Here is a 19,431-nt window from a genome sequence, read left to right on the forward strand (position 1 = left end):
AAATATCCTTCCCATTTTTCGGTGGTTGTAGAAGGTCCCAGGTGGATAAAATGGGAGTAAGTCTGTGTCCTAGATTAAATGGGTAGGAAACACTTGTAAGGGCTGGAGCATTGGCCTATGGTCAAGTTCCAGAAGCTCCCTCAATGCCTTTTGCAGTAGGGAATAATAATCAGGAAGGGTTTTTTTTATTTCCAACAGCTGTAATAAAAGGGCCTGAGAAGTTATTGCATGGTCACCTGCTGACAGACCTAAGGGTCCTCTGCACTGGAGCCAAATATGAGGCAATTGCAATCTAGAAGCTAAACGTATATGCACTATACTCAACCAAAGATACACCTCGTGACATATACCCTATCAGCAGGTTTTTCTGTATGTTTTTTTCCTGAGACATTCAGGGTCTTCTTCTGAGATAATTAAGACATCCCAGAGCAACAGTTCACTGTCAGTGAACTCCAAATGGATACTACATTCATTGTAGCATCACATCTGCAAGAAATAAAAATGGGACAAAGACCAGGAAGAGCACATGGGTGACCACAGTTAGGTACCATTCAAAGAATAATTTAACAAGACATGAGAAGACATAGGATTTAGCAGAGAGTAATATGATGGGCAAAATACTCACAAGTATCATTCTATCATGCTTAATGTGTGAGTTATTCCCCTCTAGAGTGAATGCAACTGAAGTAACAAATCCTGAGAACTTTTCCCTGTCCATGCTCTATGCAAACCTTAAAATATCACCATAACACTGCATTTTTTAAAAATTTAATTTTTTTTCTTTTTTTAGTTGTTAGTATTACCACAGCACCCAGATCATGTCATAAACCAGATTCCCGATATATTGACCACTTACACTATGCAGAACAACAAACAGTCCCTGCCTGAAAGGACTAACAGCATAATTAAATAAATTTATGGAAAAATCAGGCCCAAAGAAGCTGCAAATCCTGCCTATAGTCAATGAGAGAGACTGTGGCAGAAGCCGTTGGAGAATTCCAGCATGAAATCTGGCATCACAGGAGTCAGTTGCAAAACTCTCACTATCTGCAGTAAAACCAGGACTGAAAACATAAGTTTCTGCTTTATAGCCCTTTGCTCAGACAACTCAAACCTGGCATTTCATAAGTTTTCTTATTTCTACTCCTTGTTTTTTTGCACCAAACACATTTTTCCTGTAACTTCTGTTTATGAACTGATACTTTTATAATATAATTAGGATATAGCTATATGTAATTCTATTAATCTCTGTCCAAGTGTTCACTGGTTAAAGTATGAAATGTTTCACAAGGATATATCCAAATTTCACACTGCAAGGTTTTTTCACTATATGTCCTGCTTTGAAATACTATTTCAGTGCTTCTTGTTCTTTATCCTGCATTTCTACTGGTGCATTTAATAAGATTTGGCTTTCAGACTTAAGTTTCTTCTTTAAAATAAGGACGATCAGTGCACTTGGGATATAGGACACTCCACGTAATATTGCTGGTAGGCCAAGATAGAGCCACCTGAAATAAAGGATGAGCTTCATTAAATATATGCATTCATGAAAAAATAACAGAACTATTCAGCATACATTGTTTTGCAACAATTGCCCAGCCACTCTAAAGCTTGTGCCCTGATACTTCTGGATCTCGCAGAAGGTGACTCAATATGAGAACAGAGAATACATCAGTGTCAGTGAAATGACTATTTACATCACCCAACTTCAGGCAACTAATTTAGCCAGCAACATTAGCCACCCAGTACCCTTATAGCTTTCTCCACAGGGAAAAGAGAGAGCCCTGAAAAGGGCAGCTCAGACCACCTGAGTAAAACTTCTGGGTATTCATGAGCTAGCATTCTTCTTCCAAATCAACCTTAACACAATATTAAAAGGAATCAGTCTGAGGCCACTAGTTCAACAACGCTTTTCTTCAAAATTCCCACAGTGCTCCTTGAAGGACTACAGAAGCATGAAGCATAGTATCCTGGGCCAATTTCCAGTTTGGGTAACCAAATCCACTTTATAAATTTCTCCTCTATTTTGATTCAGGTGCTATTTCAACCATTTTCTGTTCAAAGATATCGCACAGACAGCCATTAAACATTTTTCTCCCAAGGGCTTACTGCTTTTAATTTTTTTATCAGAATTCAGTGTTTTAAGGTCTGTTCTCAGGAAAGGCCATTAGTGAATGTAACCAGAACATTTCTGTTCAAAGGGCGTTCCAGCATCTGTGGCAAAGGTTGCACTTGACAAATAAAGCCAATGCCAAAGAAAAGTGTTGCGTCAAATCTCTAATACAGGAGCAGTTTGTCTACCAGGAAAAGAAAAAGAGTGTAAAATTATATCTCTATGCTTGTAATGATACAGTAAGAAGGATAAATTAAAATAAAGTAGAAAATATACCTGTATGTGACAATGTCGTACATTCTACATGCTCCTTCTCCACCACAAGTCATAGTACCCCACTTCAAGCAAGTGGTATCTATCAAAGCTCCAAAATAAATGGGAGATGGAATTCCAGCTAAAAAGAATATTAGCAACATTTTTGTGAATACCATATTTCTTCTGATTAGCAGATACACTACAGAACCTGTGTTGTTTCTCACCTACTCCATCTGTCCTGTCCTCTTGCAGTGTGAACCATGCTCTCTGTATTTCTTATGCTCTCTCTTCTTCCTTATCCACCTACCCTCAACCAAAGATTTTCTTTCCTGTTGCCTGTTTAACAATATATACATGCTACAATATGGACTGTGATTTCTATTCAAAACTCAACATTTTCTCTCATCAGTGAGAGTGAATGCTGTGTTCGACAAACATACAAGAGCGAAGGAATGTAAAATGGTTTTCAGATAAGCAGCAGCTGTAGTCAGCCTATTACCCAGCATAAATAAATGCAAACTGAAAGCCATTCTAATTTGCCATGCTGCCTAGATCTGTAAAAAAAAACCCAAATTCTTCCTGCTCAAAGGCACTCCATAGGAGTAGACTCCTGTGCCACGCCCATAGCCCTGATGTGATCTTTATCTAACTCTAGATCAGACCTAACTGTGCTTCTGAAGTGTGTTAGAGCTTTTCTTACCAAATACTCTTGAAGCTAGTGTATGGATACCCACTCCAAATGACTTTTCTTCAGGCTTGAGAGACCTGTGTGGTAATCACATTGTACACCAATCAGTAGAGGTGACATTAATAAGAAATGTTTACCTCTGTTTTTTTTAATCAAACTCTTCATCACATTAGGCCAAAACCATTCTAATTAGAGCATTGGTTGAAAGAGTTTGTTATCCTCATTAGGTGACATTTACTGAAGTTCCTTAACTAGGACCGCCAAATCACAAAAGGAAAAGCTGTCATCCACTCAGACTGAAGCCAGCGCAAAGTACAAGATAGTTGTGCCTTAATCAACAGCACGTTGATGTGATCAATAAACACACGGGTAACACACACCTCTCAATATCTCAGTGCACTGACTCAGTGGTCCTACATTAATTCAGGATATAGCCGATAGCCAGAAGCAACAACAGGTTATATAGCTGACATGACACTAATGAAACCTTAACACAGCACAGTAATAACGTAAGATCTTTCTATTGTTCCTCCCTCCATACACAAACTAACACACTTTTAATTCTTGGGGGTGTTTGACCTCAGAATAAAAAGTCCAGTAGGTTTCTTAAGACAAGGACATTTTACTGTACCTTATTAAGACCATGTACCCAGGCATGGCTGCTAAGGAAAAAATGAAGCTGCAGACTAATGACAATATCAAAAAATAATGAAGCATCTCATCACAGTTTTCTTCTCCATCACACTGGCCCAGAATTGCAGAGACATTTTGAGATGAAAACGCTGAGGCTGCAACACAGGTGCAGTTTTCAAATACCTGTCAAAAGAGTATTTTAATCACACAGACTTGTCAAAACTCACACACTGAATGTGAAACTCAGACAGTTGGCACCTAGCTCACTCTCTCCTGCACTTGCATATGTTACACATGTGCAGCACTGCACTGCAGCATCTCTCCCAGTCTGCCAGGCACAGGTCCAACCATCATCTGTATTTAGTGCATGGGGTTAGAGAGCAGGAGGGAGCTATGGTCCTCTTATGCAGCTGGGACTATGCTTCCTCAAAGAATCCACAATCAAGAGAGCCCTCATATTTCCCAGCACAGCCTGGCTATGTGGTCCTTCCAGTGCCAATAGATCTGACCCTCCTTTTCATGACCTAGCAAGTGGTCTTTCATATGCCAGAAGAAACCAGAGATGTTTGACTGAGGCTGGGTTACAATATTCTTACTCAAACACTTGCTTCTACTGAAATCATTGAGACTATTGCCAGAATAAGGATTCTCAAATGTCAGCCAAGGTGAGCAAGGGCATCAGTGTCTGGCCCTTGCTATCATCTAATACTTCTTTAAAATATTTGTGAAGTACAAAGGCTTTCTAAAACCTGTATGATTTGGGGTTTTATTGAACTCATTATTTTTGATTGTTTTCAATCTAATTAGAATTTACTATTTTTTAATGGAAAATATATTATTAATTAAGATAATAAAAGTTCTATAATACCTGGTTACTTTTTTAAATCTAAAGAGTAAAAGAGATTATTTAAAGTCCATGCCATAGAACTTCATTTTGGCTGAAATGTTCTTGGGCGCTCAGGTTTCCAACTGGCAATACCTTGAGAATAATTTCTTACTCCATTTTAAGCATTTAAGACTCCTTCAATTATTAGAAGAAATGGAGGCTTCTTCATTATATTCTTTAATTTAAACGTAAACTAATTTTTATATTCAGTTTGGAATTTCTATTGCCACTCAATGAATTTGTCCAACTCTATTTATCATCTTATATATCCAACTAAATGTACATGTATGGATATTTCCCACCCTATATTGATACGGATATTTCTCACCTACTATATTTCATAGTTACAGCACAATAAAATGTAAGCTTTACCACACTTTTTCCAGTTCCTCTTGAGGCTTTACACCCAGCAAGACAAGGTGACACATAAGTGATTCCATTGTTCCCACAAACAGGGTCCCATATTTTAAGTGGGCAGTCACAATCCCTGTTGCAGCCAGCAAGTAGAGTATTTTCTGCATATGAAACTTGCTCTATTCTGAAATACATTTAGAAGATGAATAAATAGTTCAGTAATGAAATACCTACAGTAACCCTTTGCAATGCTTAGGATTCTATTCTAGCTCAAGTGTTGATCCAGGGCACAATCCTACATGCTCCTATCCTGGAGTCATGCCTTTCTATCCTTCTGTAGGATGATATGTTATGTTATATTATATTAATATTATCAATTCATAGGTAAGTATGCATACCCTACAGCATCTTTCTCATCTATGGCATGTACGTTTTTGATTGTCTACAAGCATTACATATATACCTACATGTGCATTTTACAGACACACAACCCTTCCCAATGATTAATGGCAGGCTTCAAATCAAGAAACTGCAGATAAAATATCCTCTGATAACTCAATAGCAATCAAAGTCCACTAAACCAGCATAAGATAAAGAAAGGATTTTGTCCCTCTGTAATTCTGAAATTGCACTCATGTATGCCTAATTTGATCAACAACTTTTTATTTCTACCTGCAGTTACATGATTTGAATGTATAATTATATTAGTAAAAGAATTAATATGGACATGCAATTGCATGAGTCTTGATGTGGATGTCTTTTTTAATACACTTTATTGTTTAAAACAGGGATAACAGAAGATAGACCTACTGTCTCATGCAAGTAAAAAGCTTTGAGAGTTTAGATTATGAAAAAAAAAGTTGCAAAGCTATGGAGTCCCTGGCTGATTTTTTACAAGAAAAATCATTCCAGTGTCTTAAGACTTAAGTCCTCTTGTGTCTTGAAGAACATACCCTTCATAGGAAACTGTTAGGCCAGCAACTGGTGAAGTATCACAGACAGTCCAATAGGCAGCAAAGTAGAGAAGGTATTCCAGTAAAGATACCCAAAATGCTATGTTCGCAGCCTGATAGATATTTATCTTGAATTTCTTCATGAATAAGCCTCCAAAAAAATACCCAACGCATAGAACTGGTAAGTTGTAAACACCTATTTAAACAAGTGAAACTTCCATGTTAAAATAAAGGAGACCATCAAAGCTACTCATAAGGGAAGACTGTGTTTGGCAAAGGTTCATATAGTGCCTGTGACTGAATAATTTATCTATGGTCAGAAATGGGTTTCTACTAGTTTCCTTGCACACCCAAAACATCTGCCAAAGTCAACAGCAGTTAGGAACTGCTTGGAGAGCAAGCTAGAGGGTAGGACTGAAATGATTAATTGGAAAATTGCAATCTAGAGCTGCAATCTAGTTCTAACACACACAAACATACAAAAAAAAAAAAAAAAAAAAAGCAGGGCTTCAATACAGCCTCCCTATCTGAGAGAGAAACTCAACAGGAAGATAAGCTAGTGGAGCATATCTTGGTGCACACTGAGCATCACAGAAAGGAGGAACAGACTTTCAGTTTTGATATGGGATTACTGAACATGCTCTCACACTTCTTTGCTGTTTGATATTTTAATGAAGCAAAGACTGACTGAAAGACATTTAGGAAGTAGTTTTACACAAGCATCATATGGCTTGGTTGGCTTTGCTCAAGGCAACGTTGGTTCTTTAACAATATTTCAGTGTAGGTGGGCGTGGAGAATGTGAGGAAAAGGGAAGGCTATTAAACCTGAATTTGGATCCTCTCAACATACTCTATATTTCAATACAGAAAACAATCTGTCTGAAAAACAACCTAGCAGTTGAATGTCAGCGCAACCCAGATAAGATGTATGATAGTTACATGCCTTTGGATGCACAGCTTCAAAACACTGGTAACAGAGGGCAATAGTAATACTCATAAGGTCTGGGACATTCTGTGTGGCAGGTTTTAAAGAAAATTGTGCAGATACTGTGAAAGATGAGCACTGAGTTAAGGAACAGAAGTATAGCTAGATATATTTTTACATGATTCTTCTATAACGAGTAAATAAATTCTAGTCTAATTAAGTCACTGCAGTTAAACAAGGGAACACTGAAAATTTAAGACATGTAGAAGCATAGAAAGGCTCCTACAGTTTCAGGATATTTGCTTTGTGCTACAACTACTTGCCATTACCATTTCACAATACATGAACACCTTGTCCTCACTCATAAAAAAAGCTTACAAATGAGAGACAAAAGAAGACAGCTATTTGGTCAGTGTTTTCCTTCCATGGAGTTCTGCATATGAAAGGGGATCTGAGGCTTTCAGAAGGCCCAAGACCAAGACCCAAGGAGTGGAGATGATGGAAAGTGTTGAAGATCACTGCAATTTTAGCTGTGCATAGGTTCAATGCATTTCCATCTTAAGATCGCTAGTGATGTCATTTTCATGAACATTAAATCTACCCTCTGCTTTGTAGTATACTTTTTAATCAAGATAATATAAATATTGGGGCCATGCTCTCTTGATGTAAATTAACTTAACCTTTTTGAGATCAGTGGTGCAAGTTTCATATCAGCTGAACTTTCTAGGCCAATTCAAAAGATGAGAAGTAGATTATAAAATTCTGCACAGAAAATTAGGAGATGCTTAGCAGAAAATGCATGATTATTTAGAAATGCTTTGTAGTGTGGAATCTTTCATTTGTAGAAGCATTTGACCTTAGTATGTATATGTATACATGTACACATGAACACATATATATGTATAAATATAGAGAATTTGCATAGAGACATCACTACTTGGTAGAACAGAGCAAAGCAAAATGCAGACATACCAATTAAAAAGATGGCATCTGATGCAGATTTTCCAAACTGTTGTTCCAGATATTTGGGCATGAAGGATATCATGCCATTGAAGGCACTGAACTGTAAGATAGTTATGCATATAAATAACATATAAACTGGGTTACGAAACAGATCCTTGAAGAAGGGGATGAAATCTGGAATGAAACAATGTAATAAGTTAGTGTGATGCCTTATGAAATGAATCACCCCTTGCTCAGTGTGGCTGAGGCAGGAAGAGGGGAACAGAAATGACTCTTAACTGGATCAGGCTAATTCTTGTGCTTTGCCAAACACCATAGGCCAAAGATTACTTCCTCAGCCCAGGCTAGCCCAATTGTCTCCTCTACACAATGATAACCTCACACACATACATGCACACCAATGCATGCTGCTGCTTATAAAAAAAAATCACATTAATAACCTTATAGTAAAAGTTCCCTGAAACTTCTTAGCTGTACAGTGACTGAACTTCACACCTACAGATTTGCAGCAGCAGCTACTCCCCCACCATGCCTACTCCTTTTTCTGTCATCCCATGCCCTCAGAGCATTCACCAAAACCCCTTTCCTACACCTGGCATGCAAAGGAAGTACAAGGGGGAAGGGGTGCAAATGCAGTATATAGCTGCAACAGCCTGCCCCAGAGACCTGATCACTCATTTTGGTTATTGCTACTGTCAGTGATGGTGCAGAAGAGGCCTGAAGAGGGACATGATTGCAGTTGTTACCACCATACTCTCAAAGTCTGGATCCACGAGTCTTCAGCTAAGTGAGCATCTGAGAAACTAATTTACAGAGGTCTTTTATCTGCGTAATGCCTATTAAGTCAGGATCTGAACCATTAAAAACCCCCACAATTCCTCTTTGTCCAACATTCTCTATTAATGTGCTGAGCTGTTGTCAAGAAACTCTGCAGAAAAACACAAGCATCTGTAAAACAATGACCATGCTTCATTGAAAGTGGGAACCACTCAGGACAGATATATATCTTTCAGAGGTAAGCAAGTATCTTACTAGAAGAGGATCTGTATGCAAGTCTTGCATACAAAAATAAGTCAAATATCCAAAATGCTATAAATAGCCTGTATTTTTTATATACACCATGCAGTTTACAATCAGAGCTTTCTGAGGAAGAGATTAATTTCAACTATAAATACTAAAATTTTCAACTTGAAATCCTTGGTGATTAAAAAGCTGTCTGAACACATCCTGGGCAACCGGCTGTAAGTTGCCCTGCTTGAGCAGGGAGTTGGACCAGGTGACCTCCAGAGGTCCCTTCTAACCTCAACCATTCTGTGAAATGAAAAGATTTTTAATTCAGGTTATTCAGGGACAGTGGACATTCACACCAATGCAGGGAGGGAATGATGATGAAAACACAAGCTCTGAAGGGACTCTGGAGTACTAGGACCCACAGTCTGAGCTAAGAACGTTTCCTCACCAGAGCAGTACTTTATTCATGGATTCATTTAAGGCTACCTGACAGCAGCGAAAGGTGTTATGTTTATCAAAACAAAGTTGCAAAATCAGCCAAGATCTGAGTACTCACTCTGAGTATGGTGAATTTGCAGGACTCAGCTTGAAACACTATGGAGAGATAGCTGCACTTGGCACTTACTTTCTGAAAATGAAGATCCTGTCAAGGGGCCCTGAGCTGGGTTTGCAGAATCATGAGACTACTCTGAAGATTGTAGCCTTTGGCATATTTTATTCATTTATGTTTCCAACTAGCACAAAAAATGGAAGGAAAAAAACCATCTTTCTACAGATATATAGATCTGAAAGACCACAGATGTGAAAGTTGCCAATGGTAACATGAATAAACGTAGGTCAAACAGATACTTGTTCAACAGCCATTAAATGTTTATGAGACACTTAAGCACCTGCCAATTCCCTTTTATGGCTTTAAGTTGGACTCAAGAAATGCACAAGACTTGTGCTGGTTTTCTGCTTTTCTGCACAGTGCATGTGGGGTACAAGCAACTAATATCTGCAAATTGTCCACAGCTCACCAAGTTGTAATATTCTTAACCAGATTTCAGTGCATTAATCCTCTACCAGGAAGAAAAGATCCAGATCTACATACACCTGAAATGTAGGAAGGGGAAAGGAGTGAATTCAGATCTTGGATCTATGAAATTAGCTTTCTTCCTCTGCAAGGAGCCATTCTAAATCCCTGTGCAAATCCTTTGTACTACAGAGAGATGAAAAACAGAGTATGCATTTCATACCTCGGACCCATCTTTACTTACAAAAATACACAGACATAGTTCACATCTCAAGGACTAAATTAAGAAGGAAATAAAATATAATATAACTTGCCTTTAGCAATTTCATACATGGTCTGTTTGGCTTCATTTTTATCATTTTCTTGCAATGGTGCTACACTTTTTTCACTCATCTCCTCAGGTTCATTGATTTCTCCTTCTTTCACCAGTGACTTGGGCAAAAACCAAAAAGGTATTCCCGCAAGAAGATTCAGTGATGCACAAATCAAAATGCCCAGCCACCATGCTCCAACCCAGCGGGCATCAGTAACTGTTATAGTTATGTCCTCTATAAAAAAAACAAACAACCAAAACACACACCCCCATCTTATATTAGTTTAGAAACATCCTTTGCTGTCATTGTGTGTTTTCCTAGTCATCTCTGATGTGATATATTAAAAGCATTTTAAAGATTCTTAAAATGGGGCTGATGAAAGAGAATAGTCTCCAGTCTTCTTTTCTAATGTTGCTGATTTTCTGGCAAATTTCAGTGTTTTGTATTAAATTAATTCTAGTCCTTTCCTATGTCAAGCCAGATGACACAATTTTTCATCAAATAATTTATATGCAGATTCATTTGTGTATGTGTGAATTCAGGCCTTTTGTTGAATATTATACATAAATTTTGCATTCTAAAAGAAACACCAGCAAACTCAGATAAAATTAAGACATCTCATATAAGCAAAGAAATATCTTTTAGTGCTGATAAATATACCATCGTGCCTACCGATTTACAGGTAAGATTCTATATATTCATCCATTACCTGCATCTACTGATCCCAGATCAACAAACAGTTCTGCACAGAATGATGCCAACAAGAAACCAAGGAAGGGGCCTATTACAGTTGCTGTATGTAGACATCCTGAAGTACGAAAAGGAGAAAATATACTAAATTAGAACCCAGACATATTTATTTTCTTGGAATTGTTATCTATGGTTAGAACAGCTCTATTGAATAGACGTTTGTGCCTAAAAATGACCTCATGTTAACAAGTTCATCTGTAGGTAAATTACAAGTTCTACAGTATTATTACTTTGATAAGGCAATAATGTCTGTCTTCTCTCTCCCTTTATTGGGCTGAAGGGAGTCATAATAATCCTCTCTTTTGCTTTTGATAATGTGTGTGTTTGTCTGGGGGAGGGGAATTATCACAACAGGGTAGATTTACCCAGGTAGAAAGGTGAATTCTCTGCTTTGGCAAAATCCTCCAAATACGAAATGCCTAAAGGCATGATGGGAGTTTCACCCATTCCTCGTACTATGTTTCCAACCATCACAAATACCCACAGCAAGGACCCAGGCTCTTTTTCACACTCTGTGAACAAAATAAGAAGCCAGAATTATGTTTTAATTCTAACTATTAATTGAATTCTAGAGACAAAGACAAAGAATTGACTAACAGCTTAAACTTTGGTGAGTACATCTGTCCTGTAAAACTGGGAAATAAGTAGTTGAGATACTTGGAAGGCTCCAGAACTGGAAGAACCTGTTGTACTTGCTGGAGTACTGTTTAAATCTCTTCCCTCTCCATGCCATACATTGTCCAACCACCTGGCAGTCCAACCACTGCATAACCTCGGCCCTTCCCTTCACTCATTTCCCTCACCAAAAATGCCATTTTCATGTCAGTGAAGAGAAGACAGCATCTGAACATCAGTGTTGAAGGGATGAAATATCATGCCTGACCAATCTGAACACCTTCTACAACAAAGTAATACTTTCTGTAGACATGGGGAGGACAGTGGGTGTTTTTTACCTGGACTTCAGCAAAGCATTTGCCACTGTTTCCCACAGCCTCCTCCTAGACAAACTGGCAAGATACAGACTGGATGGACAGTCTGTGAGATGGGTGGGAAATTGGATCCAAGGCCACACTCAGAGGATGGTGATCAATGGCTTCTACTCAGGCTGGCAGCCTGCTACAAGTGGGGTCCCCCAGGGGAAGTGGGATCTATGTTTTTGCTCTATTTCTCATGCTTTTATTTCTTGTGTGGTACAATGAAAAAGCATCCTGATGCCTTTTACCCATTGTCCAAATACATTTCCCACCTCCTCAAGGTATCATAGTATTTCAAGTCAAAAAGAGGAACATTTGTGAGAACAACCTGGTGTTATATTTCCCCAAAGTGAACTGGCGGGGAGGTTAACCCAGCTGTTTGGATACTGTGAAAACTGCATGAAAAAAAGCTACAGCTCTGGAGTCACAGACTAAAGAAACAAGAAGTCTAGGAAATTTCCTGACCTCTAGTTTTTATGTCTGCAAAAAGTACTGATCAAAAGCAGGACCCTGAAATAATTGCTAATAAAAATAAAATCCTATTTACTTAAACATTGTAAAAACTGAGGAAAAAGTATTAGTAGACATAGGAAGAGTCATACCTATTGATGGTTCCTCTGTAGGTAAAGAGAACAAGCTTTGATTAACAAGGCACAGAGGCATAACTGAAAAATTCTCCCGTTGTGAAATACTGCTTTCAATATGATACCTGTTTGAATCAAAGGAAAGCATGTATACATTAAGAAGAAATACATCAGAACCGCCTCACAAATCTCTACTTCAGTAATGAAGCTACCTATAAGAAGAGCATGTATCTATAGGAAGAAGGTAACCCACGTCAAAAGTTAGCTGAACCTCAGGAACAAATCAGACTAGGGACTGTAGCAGGGAATCAACTCAGTGTTTTATCCAGACTGTTATCTAGCCTCTAACATAATCTTGCAAAAGATGCTTCAGGAGGAGTTGATGAAACACCCGAATGAAATCCCTTGTACCATCTTCTCTCTCCTACTCTTTTTACATTCTAATCCAATTTACAACTTAAGCAGAGGGTGCTACCAAGGCTGTCAGAGCCATACCACATTGGACATAACAAGATTAGAGGATCTTCTTCTCTCAAAAGAAGTCTCACTGATTAAAATATAGACAAGCCAAGCAAAAAATAGCAAAAAACTGTTTAAAGAATCATTATAGACTGTAAAGGTCTTGCCAACACAATGATCAGGTATGAGCTGTCATCCAGGCTCCAGACCAAAGACATCTGTAAAAATCATTTTGTATTGCCCATCCAAGCAGATAAGAGCTAGTAGTGTAATGTGACAGTGTCACAGGCCACTCTTTCTTCAGAGTCCACACAAGAGGTAGCACAAGGATGAAGGCAAAGGCAAGGGAAGGTGCCCGGCACAGGAGTTACTCTCCTCAGGAAAGGATGACTGCCTTCTGAAGCCATCTCAGAAGCAAAACAAAACAAGGTACTCTACAATTATCACATCGTACTCATGCTCCGCAGTGTCTCTCTCAATAAGCAATAGTATTTCAGTGGAAGAAGTTATGGATTAAGGCAAGTAAGGATCACAGAAGCTGTTGAGAGCTAAGCAAAATACTCACCTTCCAAACAGGAAATGAGGAATTGATATCAAAAGACATCCAAATGACAGAATTGTGCAGCCCAAAGCAATTATTCTGGGTCTGTGAAGCTTTGCTCCAAAGTAACTCACAAATGCTATCAGCAGCAAGTTGCCTGCAAAAAGAACCTGGTTCATATTTACAGACCAAGGCATACTTCTGTCTTTTGAAGTGTAACACAGATTTGAGTATATCTTGTTACTTCAACATCTGTTACTTCTCTTGTCTTGGAAAAACTGTAATTAGACAGGGAACTGCCTAAATGATGTACTAATTCCCTGCTATCTGTTATGTTTTTCTAGAAGAGTTACACCATATGGACAGAACATGAGAACAGAAGGCAGAATGGAAAAGAGAACATGGTGAGAGAGATTTTTGACTGCACCTATGTGGAGAAGAAATTTTTACTTTACACAGAGACTGGGCCCAGGGGCAGCAGTATAATAGCTGTTTTAGGAAGTTATTCTCCTAGGATACCCTATTTTGCAATGTGTGGGAAAATACAGAAGTATATATCCAAGTAGCTTTGTACTGAAAATAATAAACACAAGATTACATACAGAGAAAAAAGGAATAATGAATTAATATTAATTTCAGTAATAGTTTGGGAGGAATAAAAAAGTACAGATTTTTGTACCTAGTACCATTTAGAAATACAAATGTGCTAAAAATCTTCATTCCCTTCTCCACTTTCACTTCAGAATCAGTGATTTTCTCTACTCTTCATTTAATGCTATGCAACTAAGAAAAGAATCAAGCTTCATGTTATGAATCAGGGCCCATAAAAATAGCAATTTAGTAATTGTACACCTACTAATTTTGTGATCTTTTTGACAAAAGAACAAAACCATGTCTCTGACTGATGAGCATCATGCTCTGAAAGAAGATAACATCTTTTTTTATGCATGATTGCTAGACAGACTGTGTTGAACCAGTGGCCTGAATGACACTTAAAGATGTACACTTACATGGTCCTAATACATTACTTATGTCTGCTACATACACTGACTCTTAATCATTTCAAATATTACTGTGATTATTCACAGTTATTTTACATCCTTGGAGATAAGAATGCCACAACTTGTTATAGAAAAGTGCATATGAGAGGATAATTTGTTTAAAATGTTATGCCTTTTACATACTACTTCATTAATTTTAGCCATTTCATATTTCTTAAAGTCTCCCCCTTATCAAAGGCAAGAATATATTCTGGGTATTCCTTCTCCATCATAACTTTGAGGTACCCCATCAGACTGCTTTGCAGGCAGCAGCTCAGTGTTGCCAACAGTTTCTTCTTCTTGCACATGCAGGTACAGGAGACCAGGAAGAGGGGGAGAAGGAGCCTTGCCCTCTCTCCCCACCAGTGTACATCAGCCTGTGTAGACCATTTCCTCAGATAAGCCAGGAGTAATAAAGATCCACGTTGTGACTTTAAGAGTATAAAAGACATCCCCTGAGGATCTCTACTGAGATAGGTTTGAAGCTATCACGCTTTTTGTTTGGCTTTTTTTGACAATGACAAGACATAAGCTTGTCACTGGGCAATAAAACTCACCAACAGGTAAGGTAAGGGTCACTATAAAAGTAGAACTGGAAACTTTCTTTGCAGTTGTACAGGTACGAAATCTTGAAATACTATTGAGTTTGAGTAAGGGGACAATCCATTTCAACCAACTTTGAGGTCACTGATTAAAAGAAATGTAAAATGCTAAATATGATCTTAAATTCTAACAAAGTTTATAAAATCTTTCTGTTTTGTTCAGAGATATTCAATACAAAGCTCATAAACTAGTTCTATTTTATTAGTTGTTCTGTCATATCTTACGATAGTGCAGTAATTAGGTGAACCAGCTTTTAAACCTAAACTTCCTTATTTAAGTTGTCCTGTTAGTTTCCAAGACACTAAATGTGTAAGTACCAATGGAAACGGTAGGATAGAGTTGGTCACTATTGTCAACATACAGTAATTGACAGATTGCTATGGACATGAAAGTTGCTAATACATGCTCAGACAACATATTATACTTTCAAAGAATAAGAAATATTAAAATGAGCAATTACCAATTTCAAAGCTTCCACTAATGATCCCCACTAAAGAAGCTGGAATGTTAAATTGTTTCTCTATCTGCGTGTACATGCTGTTCATGTAAGCACCAGACATCGTTTTACCAACAAATGCAAGTGATAGTGCCAGCAGAAATACCTAGGAAGGAAAGAGGAGAATGCATAAAGGATTCAAAATTACATATTTAGGAATATTCCATGGTTATTTTCCTCAGCATAAGTGTGTTTCCAGGTAAAACAAGTGAACAGTTCTGTTCCACTGACACGTGTTTAAATCCCATCACCTATCCTTGCCCACAGAGTTATGGCTTCACTAAACCACCCCACCCCTACCCCCCCCCCCCCCCAAAAAGAAAGATTTTTATTCTTCACCTGCTCCCATTGACCATGCCTGTGTTCAGAAACCTTAAGCCCCATTTCCCTAGCCAAGCCAGGTGCTGCACAGCCTCTCCCACCGTGTGTCTGCTGCAAGATTGCCATCTACAGGACCGAATAACGTCTGCAGCCAGACCAGAATGCAAAGACCATCGCACCCTTTGCTCATCTGAGTGACAAATTACTTGCAGAACTAAGATGGTTTCCTTTGATCGAATTACTTGATTATCTGCTCTCCCATCTCAGTAGAGGTGACGAGCCCAGAACAAGTCATTTCAAACAGAAGGAGTAAATAGTGTGTCCTTTTTACAAGAATCTAGTGGCAATTGACAGTAAGAAAATAAATATGAATATATGCAGTAGTATTCAAATTCTTTTAATGTTAGGGTTCTTAATAAACAGTATTTATGAAATTAAATCAATTGTATTTTTAAATACATCTGCTGCAAATGCTAAAAAGCATAAGTAAGGTATTTGGGCTTTGAATTACTATTAAAAACAAGCTATTTTACAACCTTTTATAGCGCTTCTTGACAACTTGAATAGTCTAGGGTACATCAACAGGCAATTTTTACTGCTGTGTCACAATCGGTAAGACTCATTTCACAGGTTTAAGAAGAAATGGTAAACGTGTCAGACTAGGGGGATTACACAAATTCAGAGGAGGAGCTTCAAAGACGCAATCGACCATACCTCCAACACATGACAGAGTGCAAAGTTCAGGGACATAAAAAGCAACACATGATTGCTTACAAATTTGCTTGACCTCAGCTAAGGCATTAAGGATAAGGAAAGAAACGGAGCTTATCCATTCATTTAGTCTAGACTGTAGCTTCTACTAAACCACTATAAGTGCGAGCGATTACAGTTGTGCATTCATACAAAATTGCTCAAATATTTCTGTACCTTCAGCTTGGAAATGCAGCAGAATTTGTCCTCTGCACGTGGCTTCTCAGCTTCTTTCATGTTGCCTTTTTTAATTGATCCCAATGTCTGTTTCTGAGTCTGTCCAATGATCCCATTACAGTGTTGAAAAAAAGGAAAGAAAAAGAAACATTTTTGTCCCATGTTTGCAAAAAATCAGATGCCTTCTAAGATATTTGATATTTGAGCATCTTCCTTAAATAATTGCAAATTGATTCCAACAAAACTGGATTCTAACAAAAGCTACAAGCCTATACGCTTTATTCTAATCAGGAAAATTTGACATGTGAATGTCAACAATGTAACAGCTAGCTATTTCTCACCAGATACTGAATGCTGTCAGCAGCATACAACCTGTAAGCAAAGAACAGAGAAAAGAGACTTTCTGAGGGCAAGCTAGTTTGTCTGTAATACAGCTTTACAGTCCTCTTCACAAGCATGTGGTACTAATCACTGTGGGAGACAGGACTATGAAGACCTATACATCTGACTGATGTCTCCATGGTCTTTATTTACTATGCCTGTCCTTGCTAGCCATAAAAAAACACATTTAGTCCTGTTCTGCATGTTCTGTTGAGTCCTCCTTTCTTCCGCTGGCATCAATGTAAATTTGTTAATTTTAATAGAAACTGTATTGGAGACCAATCTCTTGACATTAAAATTAGAAGGAGAAAAAAACAAAAACAAAACCACCACAAACTGAAGTTCTAAATGGAAACAAACCAGACTCCATTCTGCTTCCCCCCCCCCCCCAAGATTTGCAAAAACATCCCTCTCTATTTGTCTGCCTATTTTTAGTCATCTCCATCTCAACTTGATGTTTAGAGTTTCTGGTAGTGCTAAACCACCTGTTTTCTTACACATCTTACATATTTCCCAAAAATGTGTTCAAAGAAAGAGCAATATATTCCAGGGGCCTGGAATATACTTACCTGTAAAAGCTCCTACATATCTGAGGGTTAGCACAGAGTTAAAAAGGGAGAACACCAGTTTAAAGGAGATTTATCTCTAAGGACTGCCACAAAGGCTTCATTAAATCAAGTTATTAAATACAGTTCCCTCTGCCTGATGGGGTAAGCTGAAGAAAACCAGGGCAAGTCAAAGCCTTACCTTATAGTTGGGATGGATATAGGGTAATTTCCTCTTTTTCGTCTTGGATATACTTTCCGAGTGCAATCTTGCAGCACCTGCTCTTCTCTGTTTTCCACTTCATGGAGCCATGGCTGGGAAGGAAGCTGTCCTTGACAAGCCCACCAATAGGACTGAATTGCCTGTCACGTTCTTCAACCCAACACCCTCTCAGTCAATCTTTTCAAACACTAATTTCTACAACAATGTTAATCCTCTCAAATGTGTTTCTTAACTAACTTGATTCCTAGCAAATTCATGAGCATTAACTCCTTCTACAGCTACCTCCTCATTTTCAGTCTCTAAAAGTGTCATGCATTATTATAGCATTCCTAGAAATACTTACTTTACAATGAGGTGTAGGTGGTCAGCAACTCAGACAATTAACTATGATATATAAGTAGTTTGTGTTTCTGCTTTGCTTAAGGACGCTTACACAAACTGTGTCCAATCACAGTACTACACTGTGCTTATACAGCTTTGTACTTTCTTTGCAATTTGGCATAAAATTTTATATCCCAGGGAGTCATTTATGTCTTATCTTAATACTGCTTTATTCAGATTGTAGCTCACCAGTGATACCAAAAGGTGAGCAACAGAACAAAGATTGCAGTCTTCTATGTCTGTCCTCTTCTACTTCTAGGATTTGGCAATGGAATTCTGTCCCTTAATATACCAACCCCTGCATTGCACTAACATACACAGGGAACATCATCTGGCGAGTTACAGGTTTTCTCTTCTGGTGCTAAAAGAAACCAGCCACCAACCTCTGCCCAAGTTTCTCTTGGGGCATCAGAAACATCACACTGCCCCTCATACAATTACAGATGACAAAATGGCACTGTTTACCGTTACCTATTATTACATTCCCTCAAAGCATAAATTATGGTAGAAAAAAATGCATTGCAATCCAATTTTTACTGGGAAGATTATTAATTGAATAAAAAAATAGACAGAATTATTGTTTTCAGCTTTGTTCCCAAGGTTGCTTTCCCCAGCTTTAAAATATTTTTGTGGTCACACTTGGTCAAATGGAACTGAAGCAAACACAGACTAACAGTCTAGATTATCAGACAGATGTAGGTGCATAACTCAGCTCAGGTGCATTTACACCACATTTTAAATCCAGGTTAGAACTCAGACTACCATTTCTGTGCCTAAAGAGGAACCAATAGTGTTCTCACTCCCTTCTCCCATCTCCCTGCTCTCCATTGTACATTCTTGTTGCTTACCTTGCTTCCACTTTTGGGCTCTCCAGACACGTCTTCAAACCTCTTTAGTTCATTAAACAGGCAGAAATTTAATTCAGGAAAAAGATTGCTTTCCAGGCAGTGAGCTGATTTGGCCTGCAGAATGGTTCAACAAGTGTCAGACCCACATAAGCAAAAGAGCAGGAAAGTGGAGCCAAAACATGAGAAGAGAGGAGAAAGTGGGAGTGAAAGCAGAGTAGGAAAGGATGGAGAGTGAAACCTGCCCATCT

At 38.2% G+C, this 19,431-nt stretch overlaps 1 protein-coding gene across 2 annotated transcripts; it reads right to left on the bottom strand.

Moving 5' to 3' along the window:
* Window positions 1-671: 671 nt before the first annotated feature.
* LOC142041764 (solute carrier organic anion transporter family member 1A2-like) lies at window positions 672-18,463 on the bottom strand. 2 transcript variants are annotated; one of them, XM_075050881.1, is made up of 15 exons: window positions 17,934-18,463; window positions 16,806-16,904; window positions 15,522-15,663; window positions 13,443-13,575; window positions 12,437-12,543; window positions 11,226-11,372; window positions 10,820-10,918; window positions 10,111-10,344; window positions 7,780-7,944; window positions 5,883-6,078; window positions 4,948-5,113; window positions 3,688-3,872; window positions 3,069-3,133; window positions 2,390-2,507; window positions 672-1,508 (listed from the first exon to the last, which is right to left on the bottom strand). In XM_075050881.1, the coding sequence occupies exons 2-15, from the start codon at window positions 16,863-16,865 to the stop codon at window positions 1,349-1,351; spliced, it is 1,977 nt and encodes a 658-aa protein (XP_074906982.1). In that variant the 5' UTR covers window positions 16,866-16,904; window positions 17,934-18,463; the 3' UTR covers window positions 672-1,348. The 2 variants fall into 2 exon arrangements, with proteins under 2 accessions (XP_074906982.1, XP_074906981.1); XM_075050880.1 differs by lacking the exon at window positions 17,934-18,463 and having other exon boundaries at window positions 16,806-17,064.
* Between the last annotated feature and the right edge of the window lie 968 nt (window positions 18,464-19,431).

Source organism: Buteo buteo, chromosome 19 (assembly GCF_964188355.1).
Source record: "Buteo buteo chromosome 19, bButBut1.hap1.1, whole genome shotgun sequence".
NCBI classification, from domain to species: domain Eukaryota; kingdom Metazoa; phylum Chordata; class Aves; order Accipitriformes; family Accipitridae; genus Buteo; species Buteo buteo.

Coding starts and splice junctions, on each gene's coding strand:
- LOC142041764 (XM_075050880.1), bottom strand. CDS start 16,967: ATGGGACAAAAATGTTTCTTTTTCTTTCCTTTTTTTCAACACTGTAAT. Junction 15,664..16,805: donor GCTGCATTTCCAAGCTGAAG/GTACAGAAATAT, acceptor TTTCCTTCCTAG/GTATTTCTGCTGGCACTATC. Junction 13,576..15,521: donor TAGTGGAAGCTTTGAAATTG/GTAATTGCTCAT, acceptor TTCTTTTTGCAG/GCAACTTGCTGCTGATAGCA.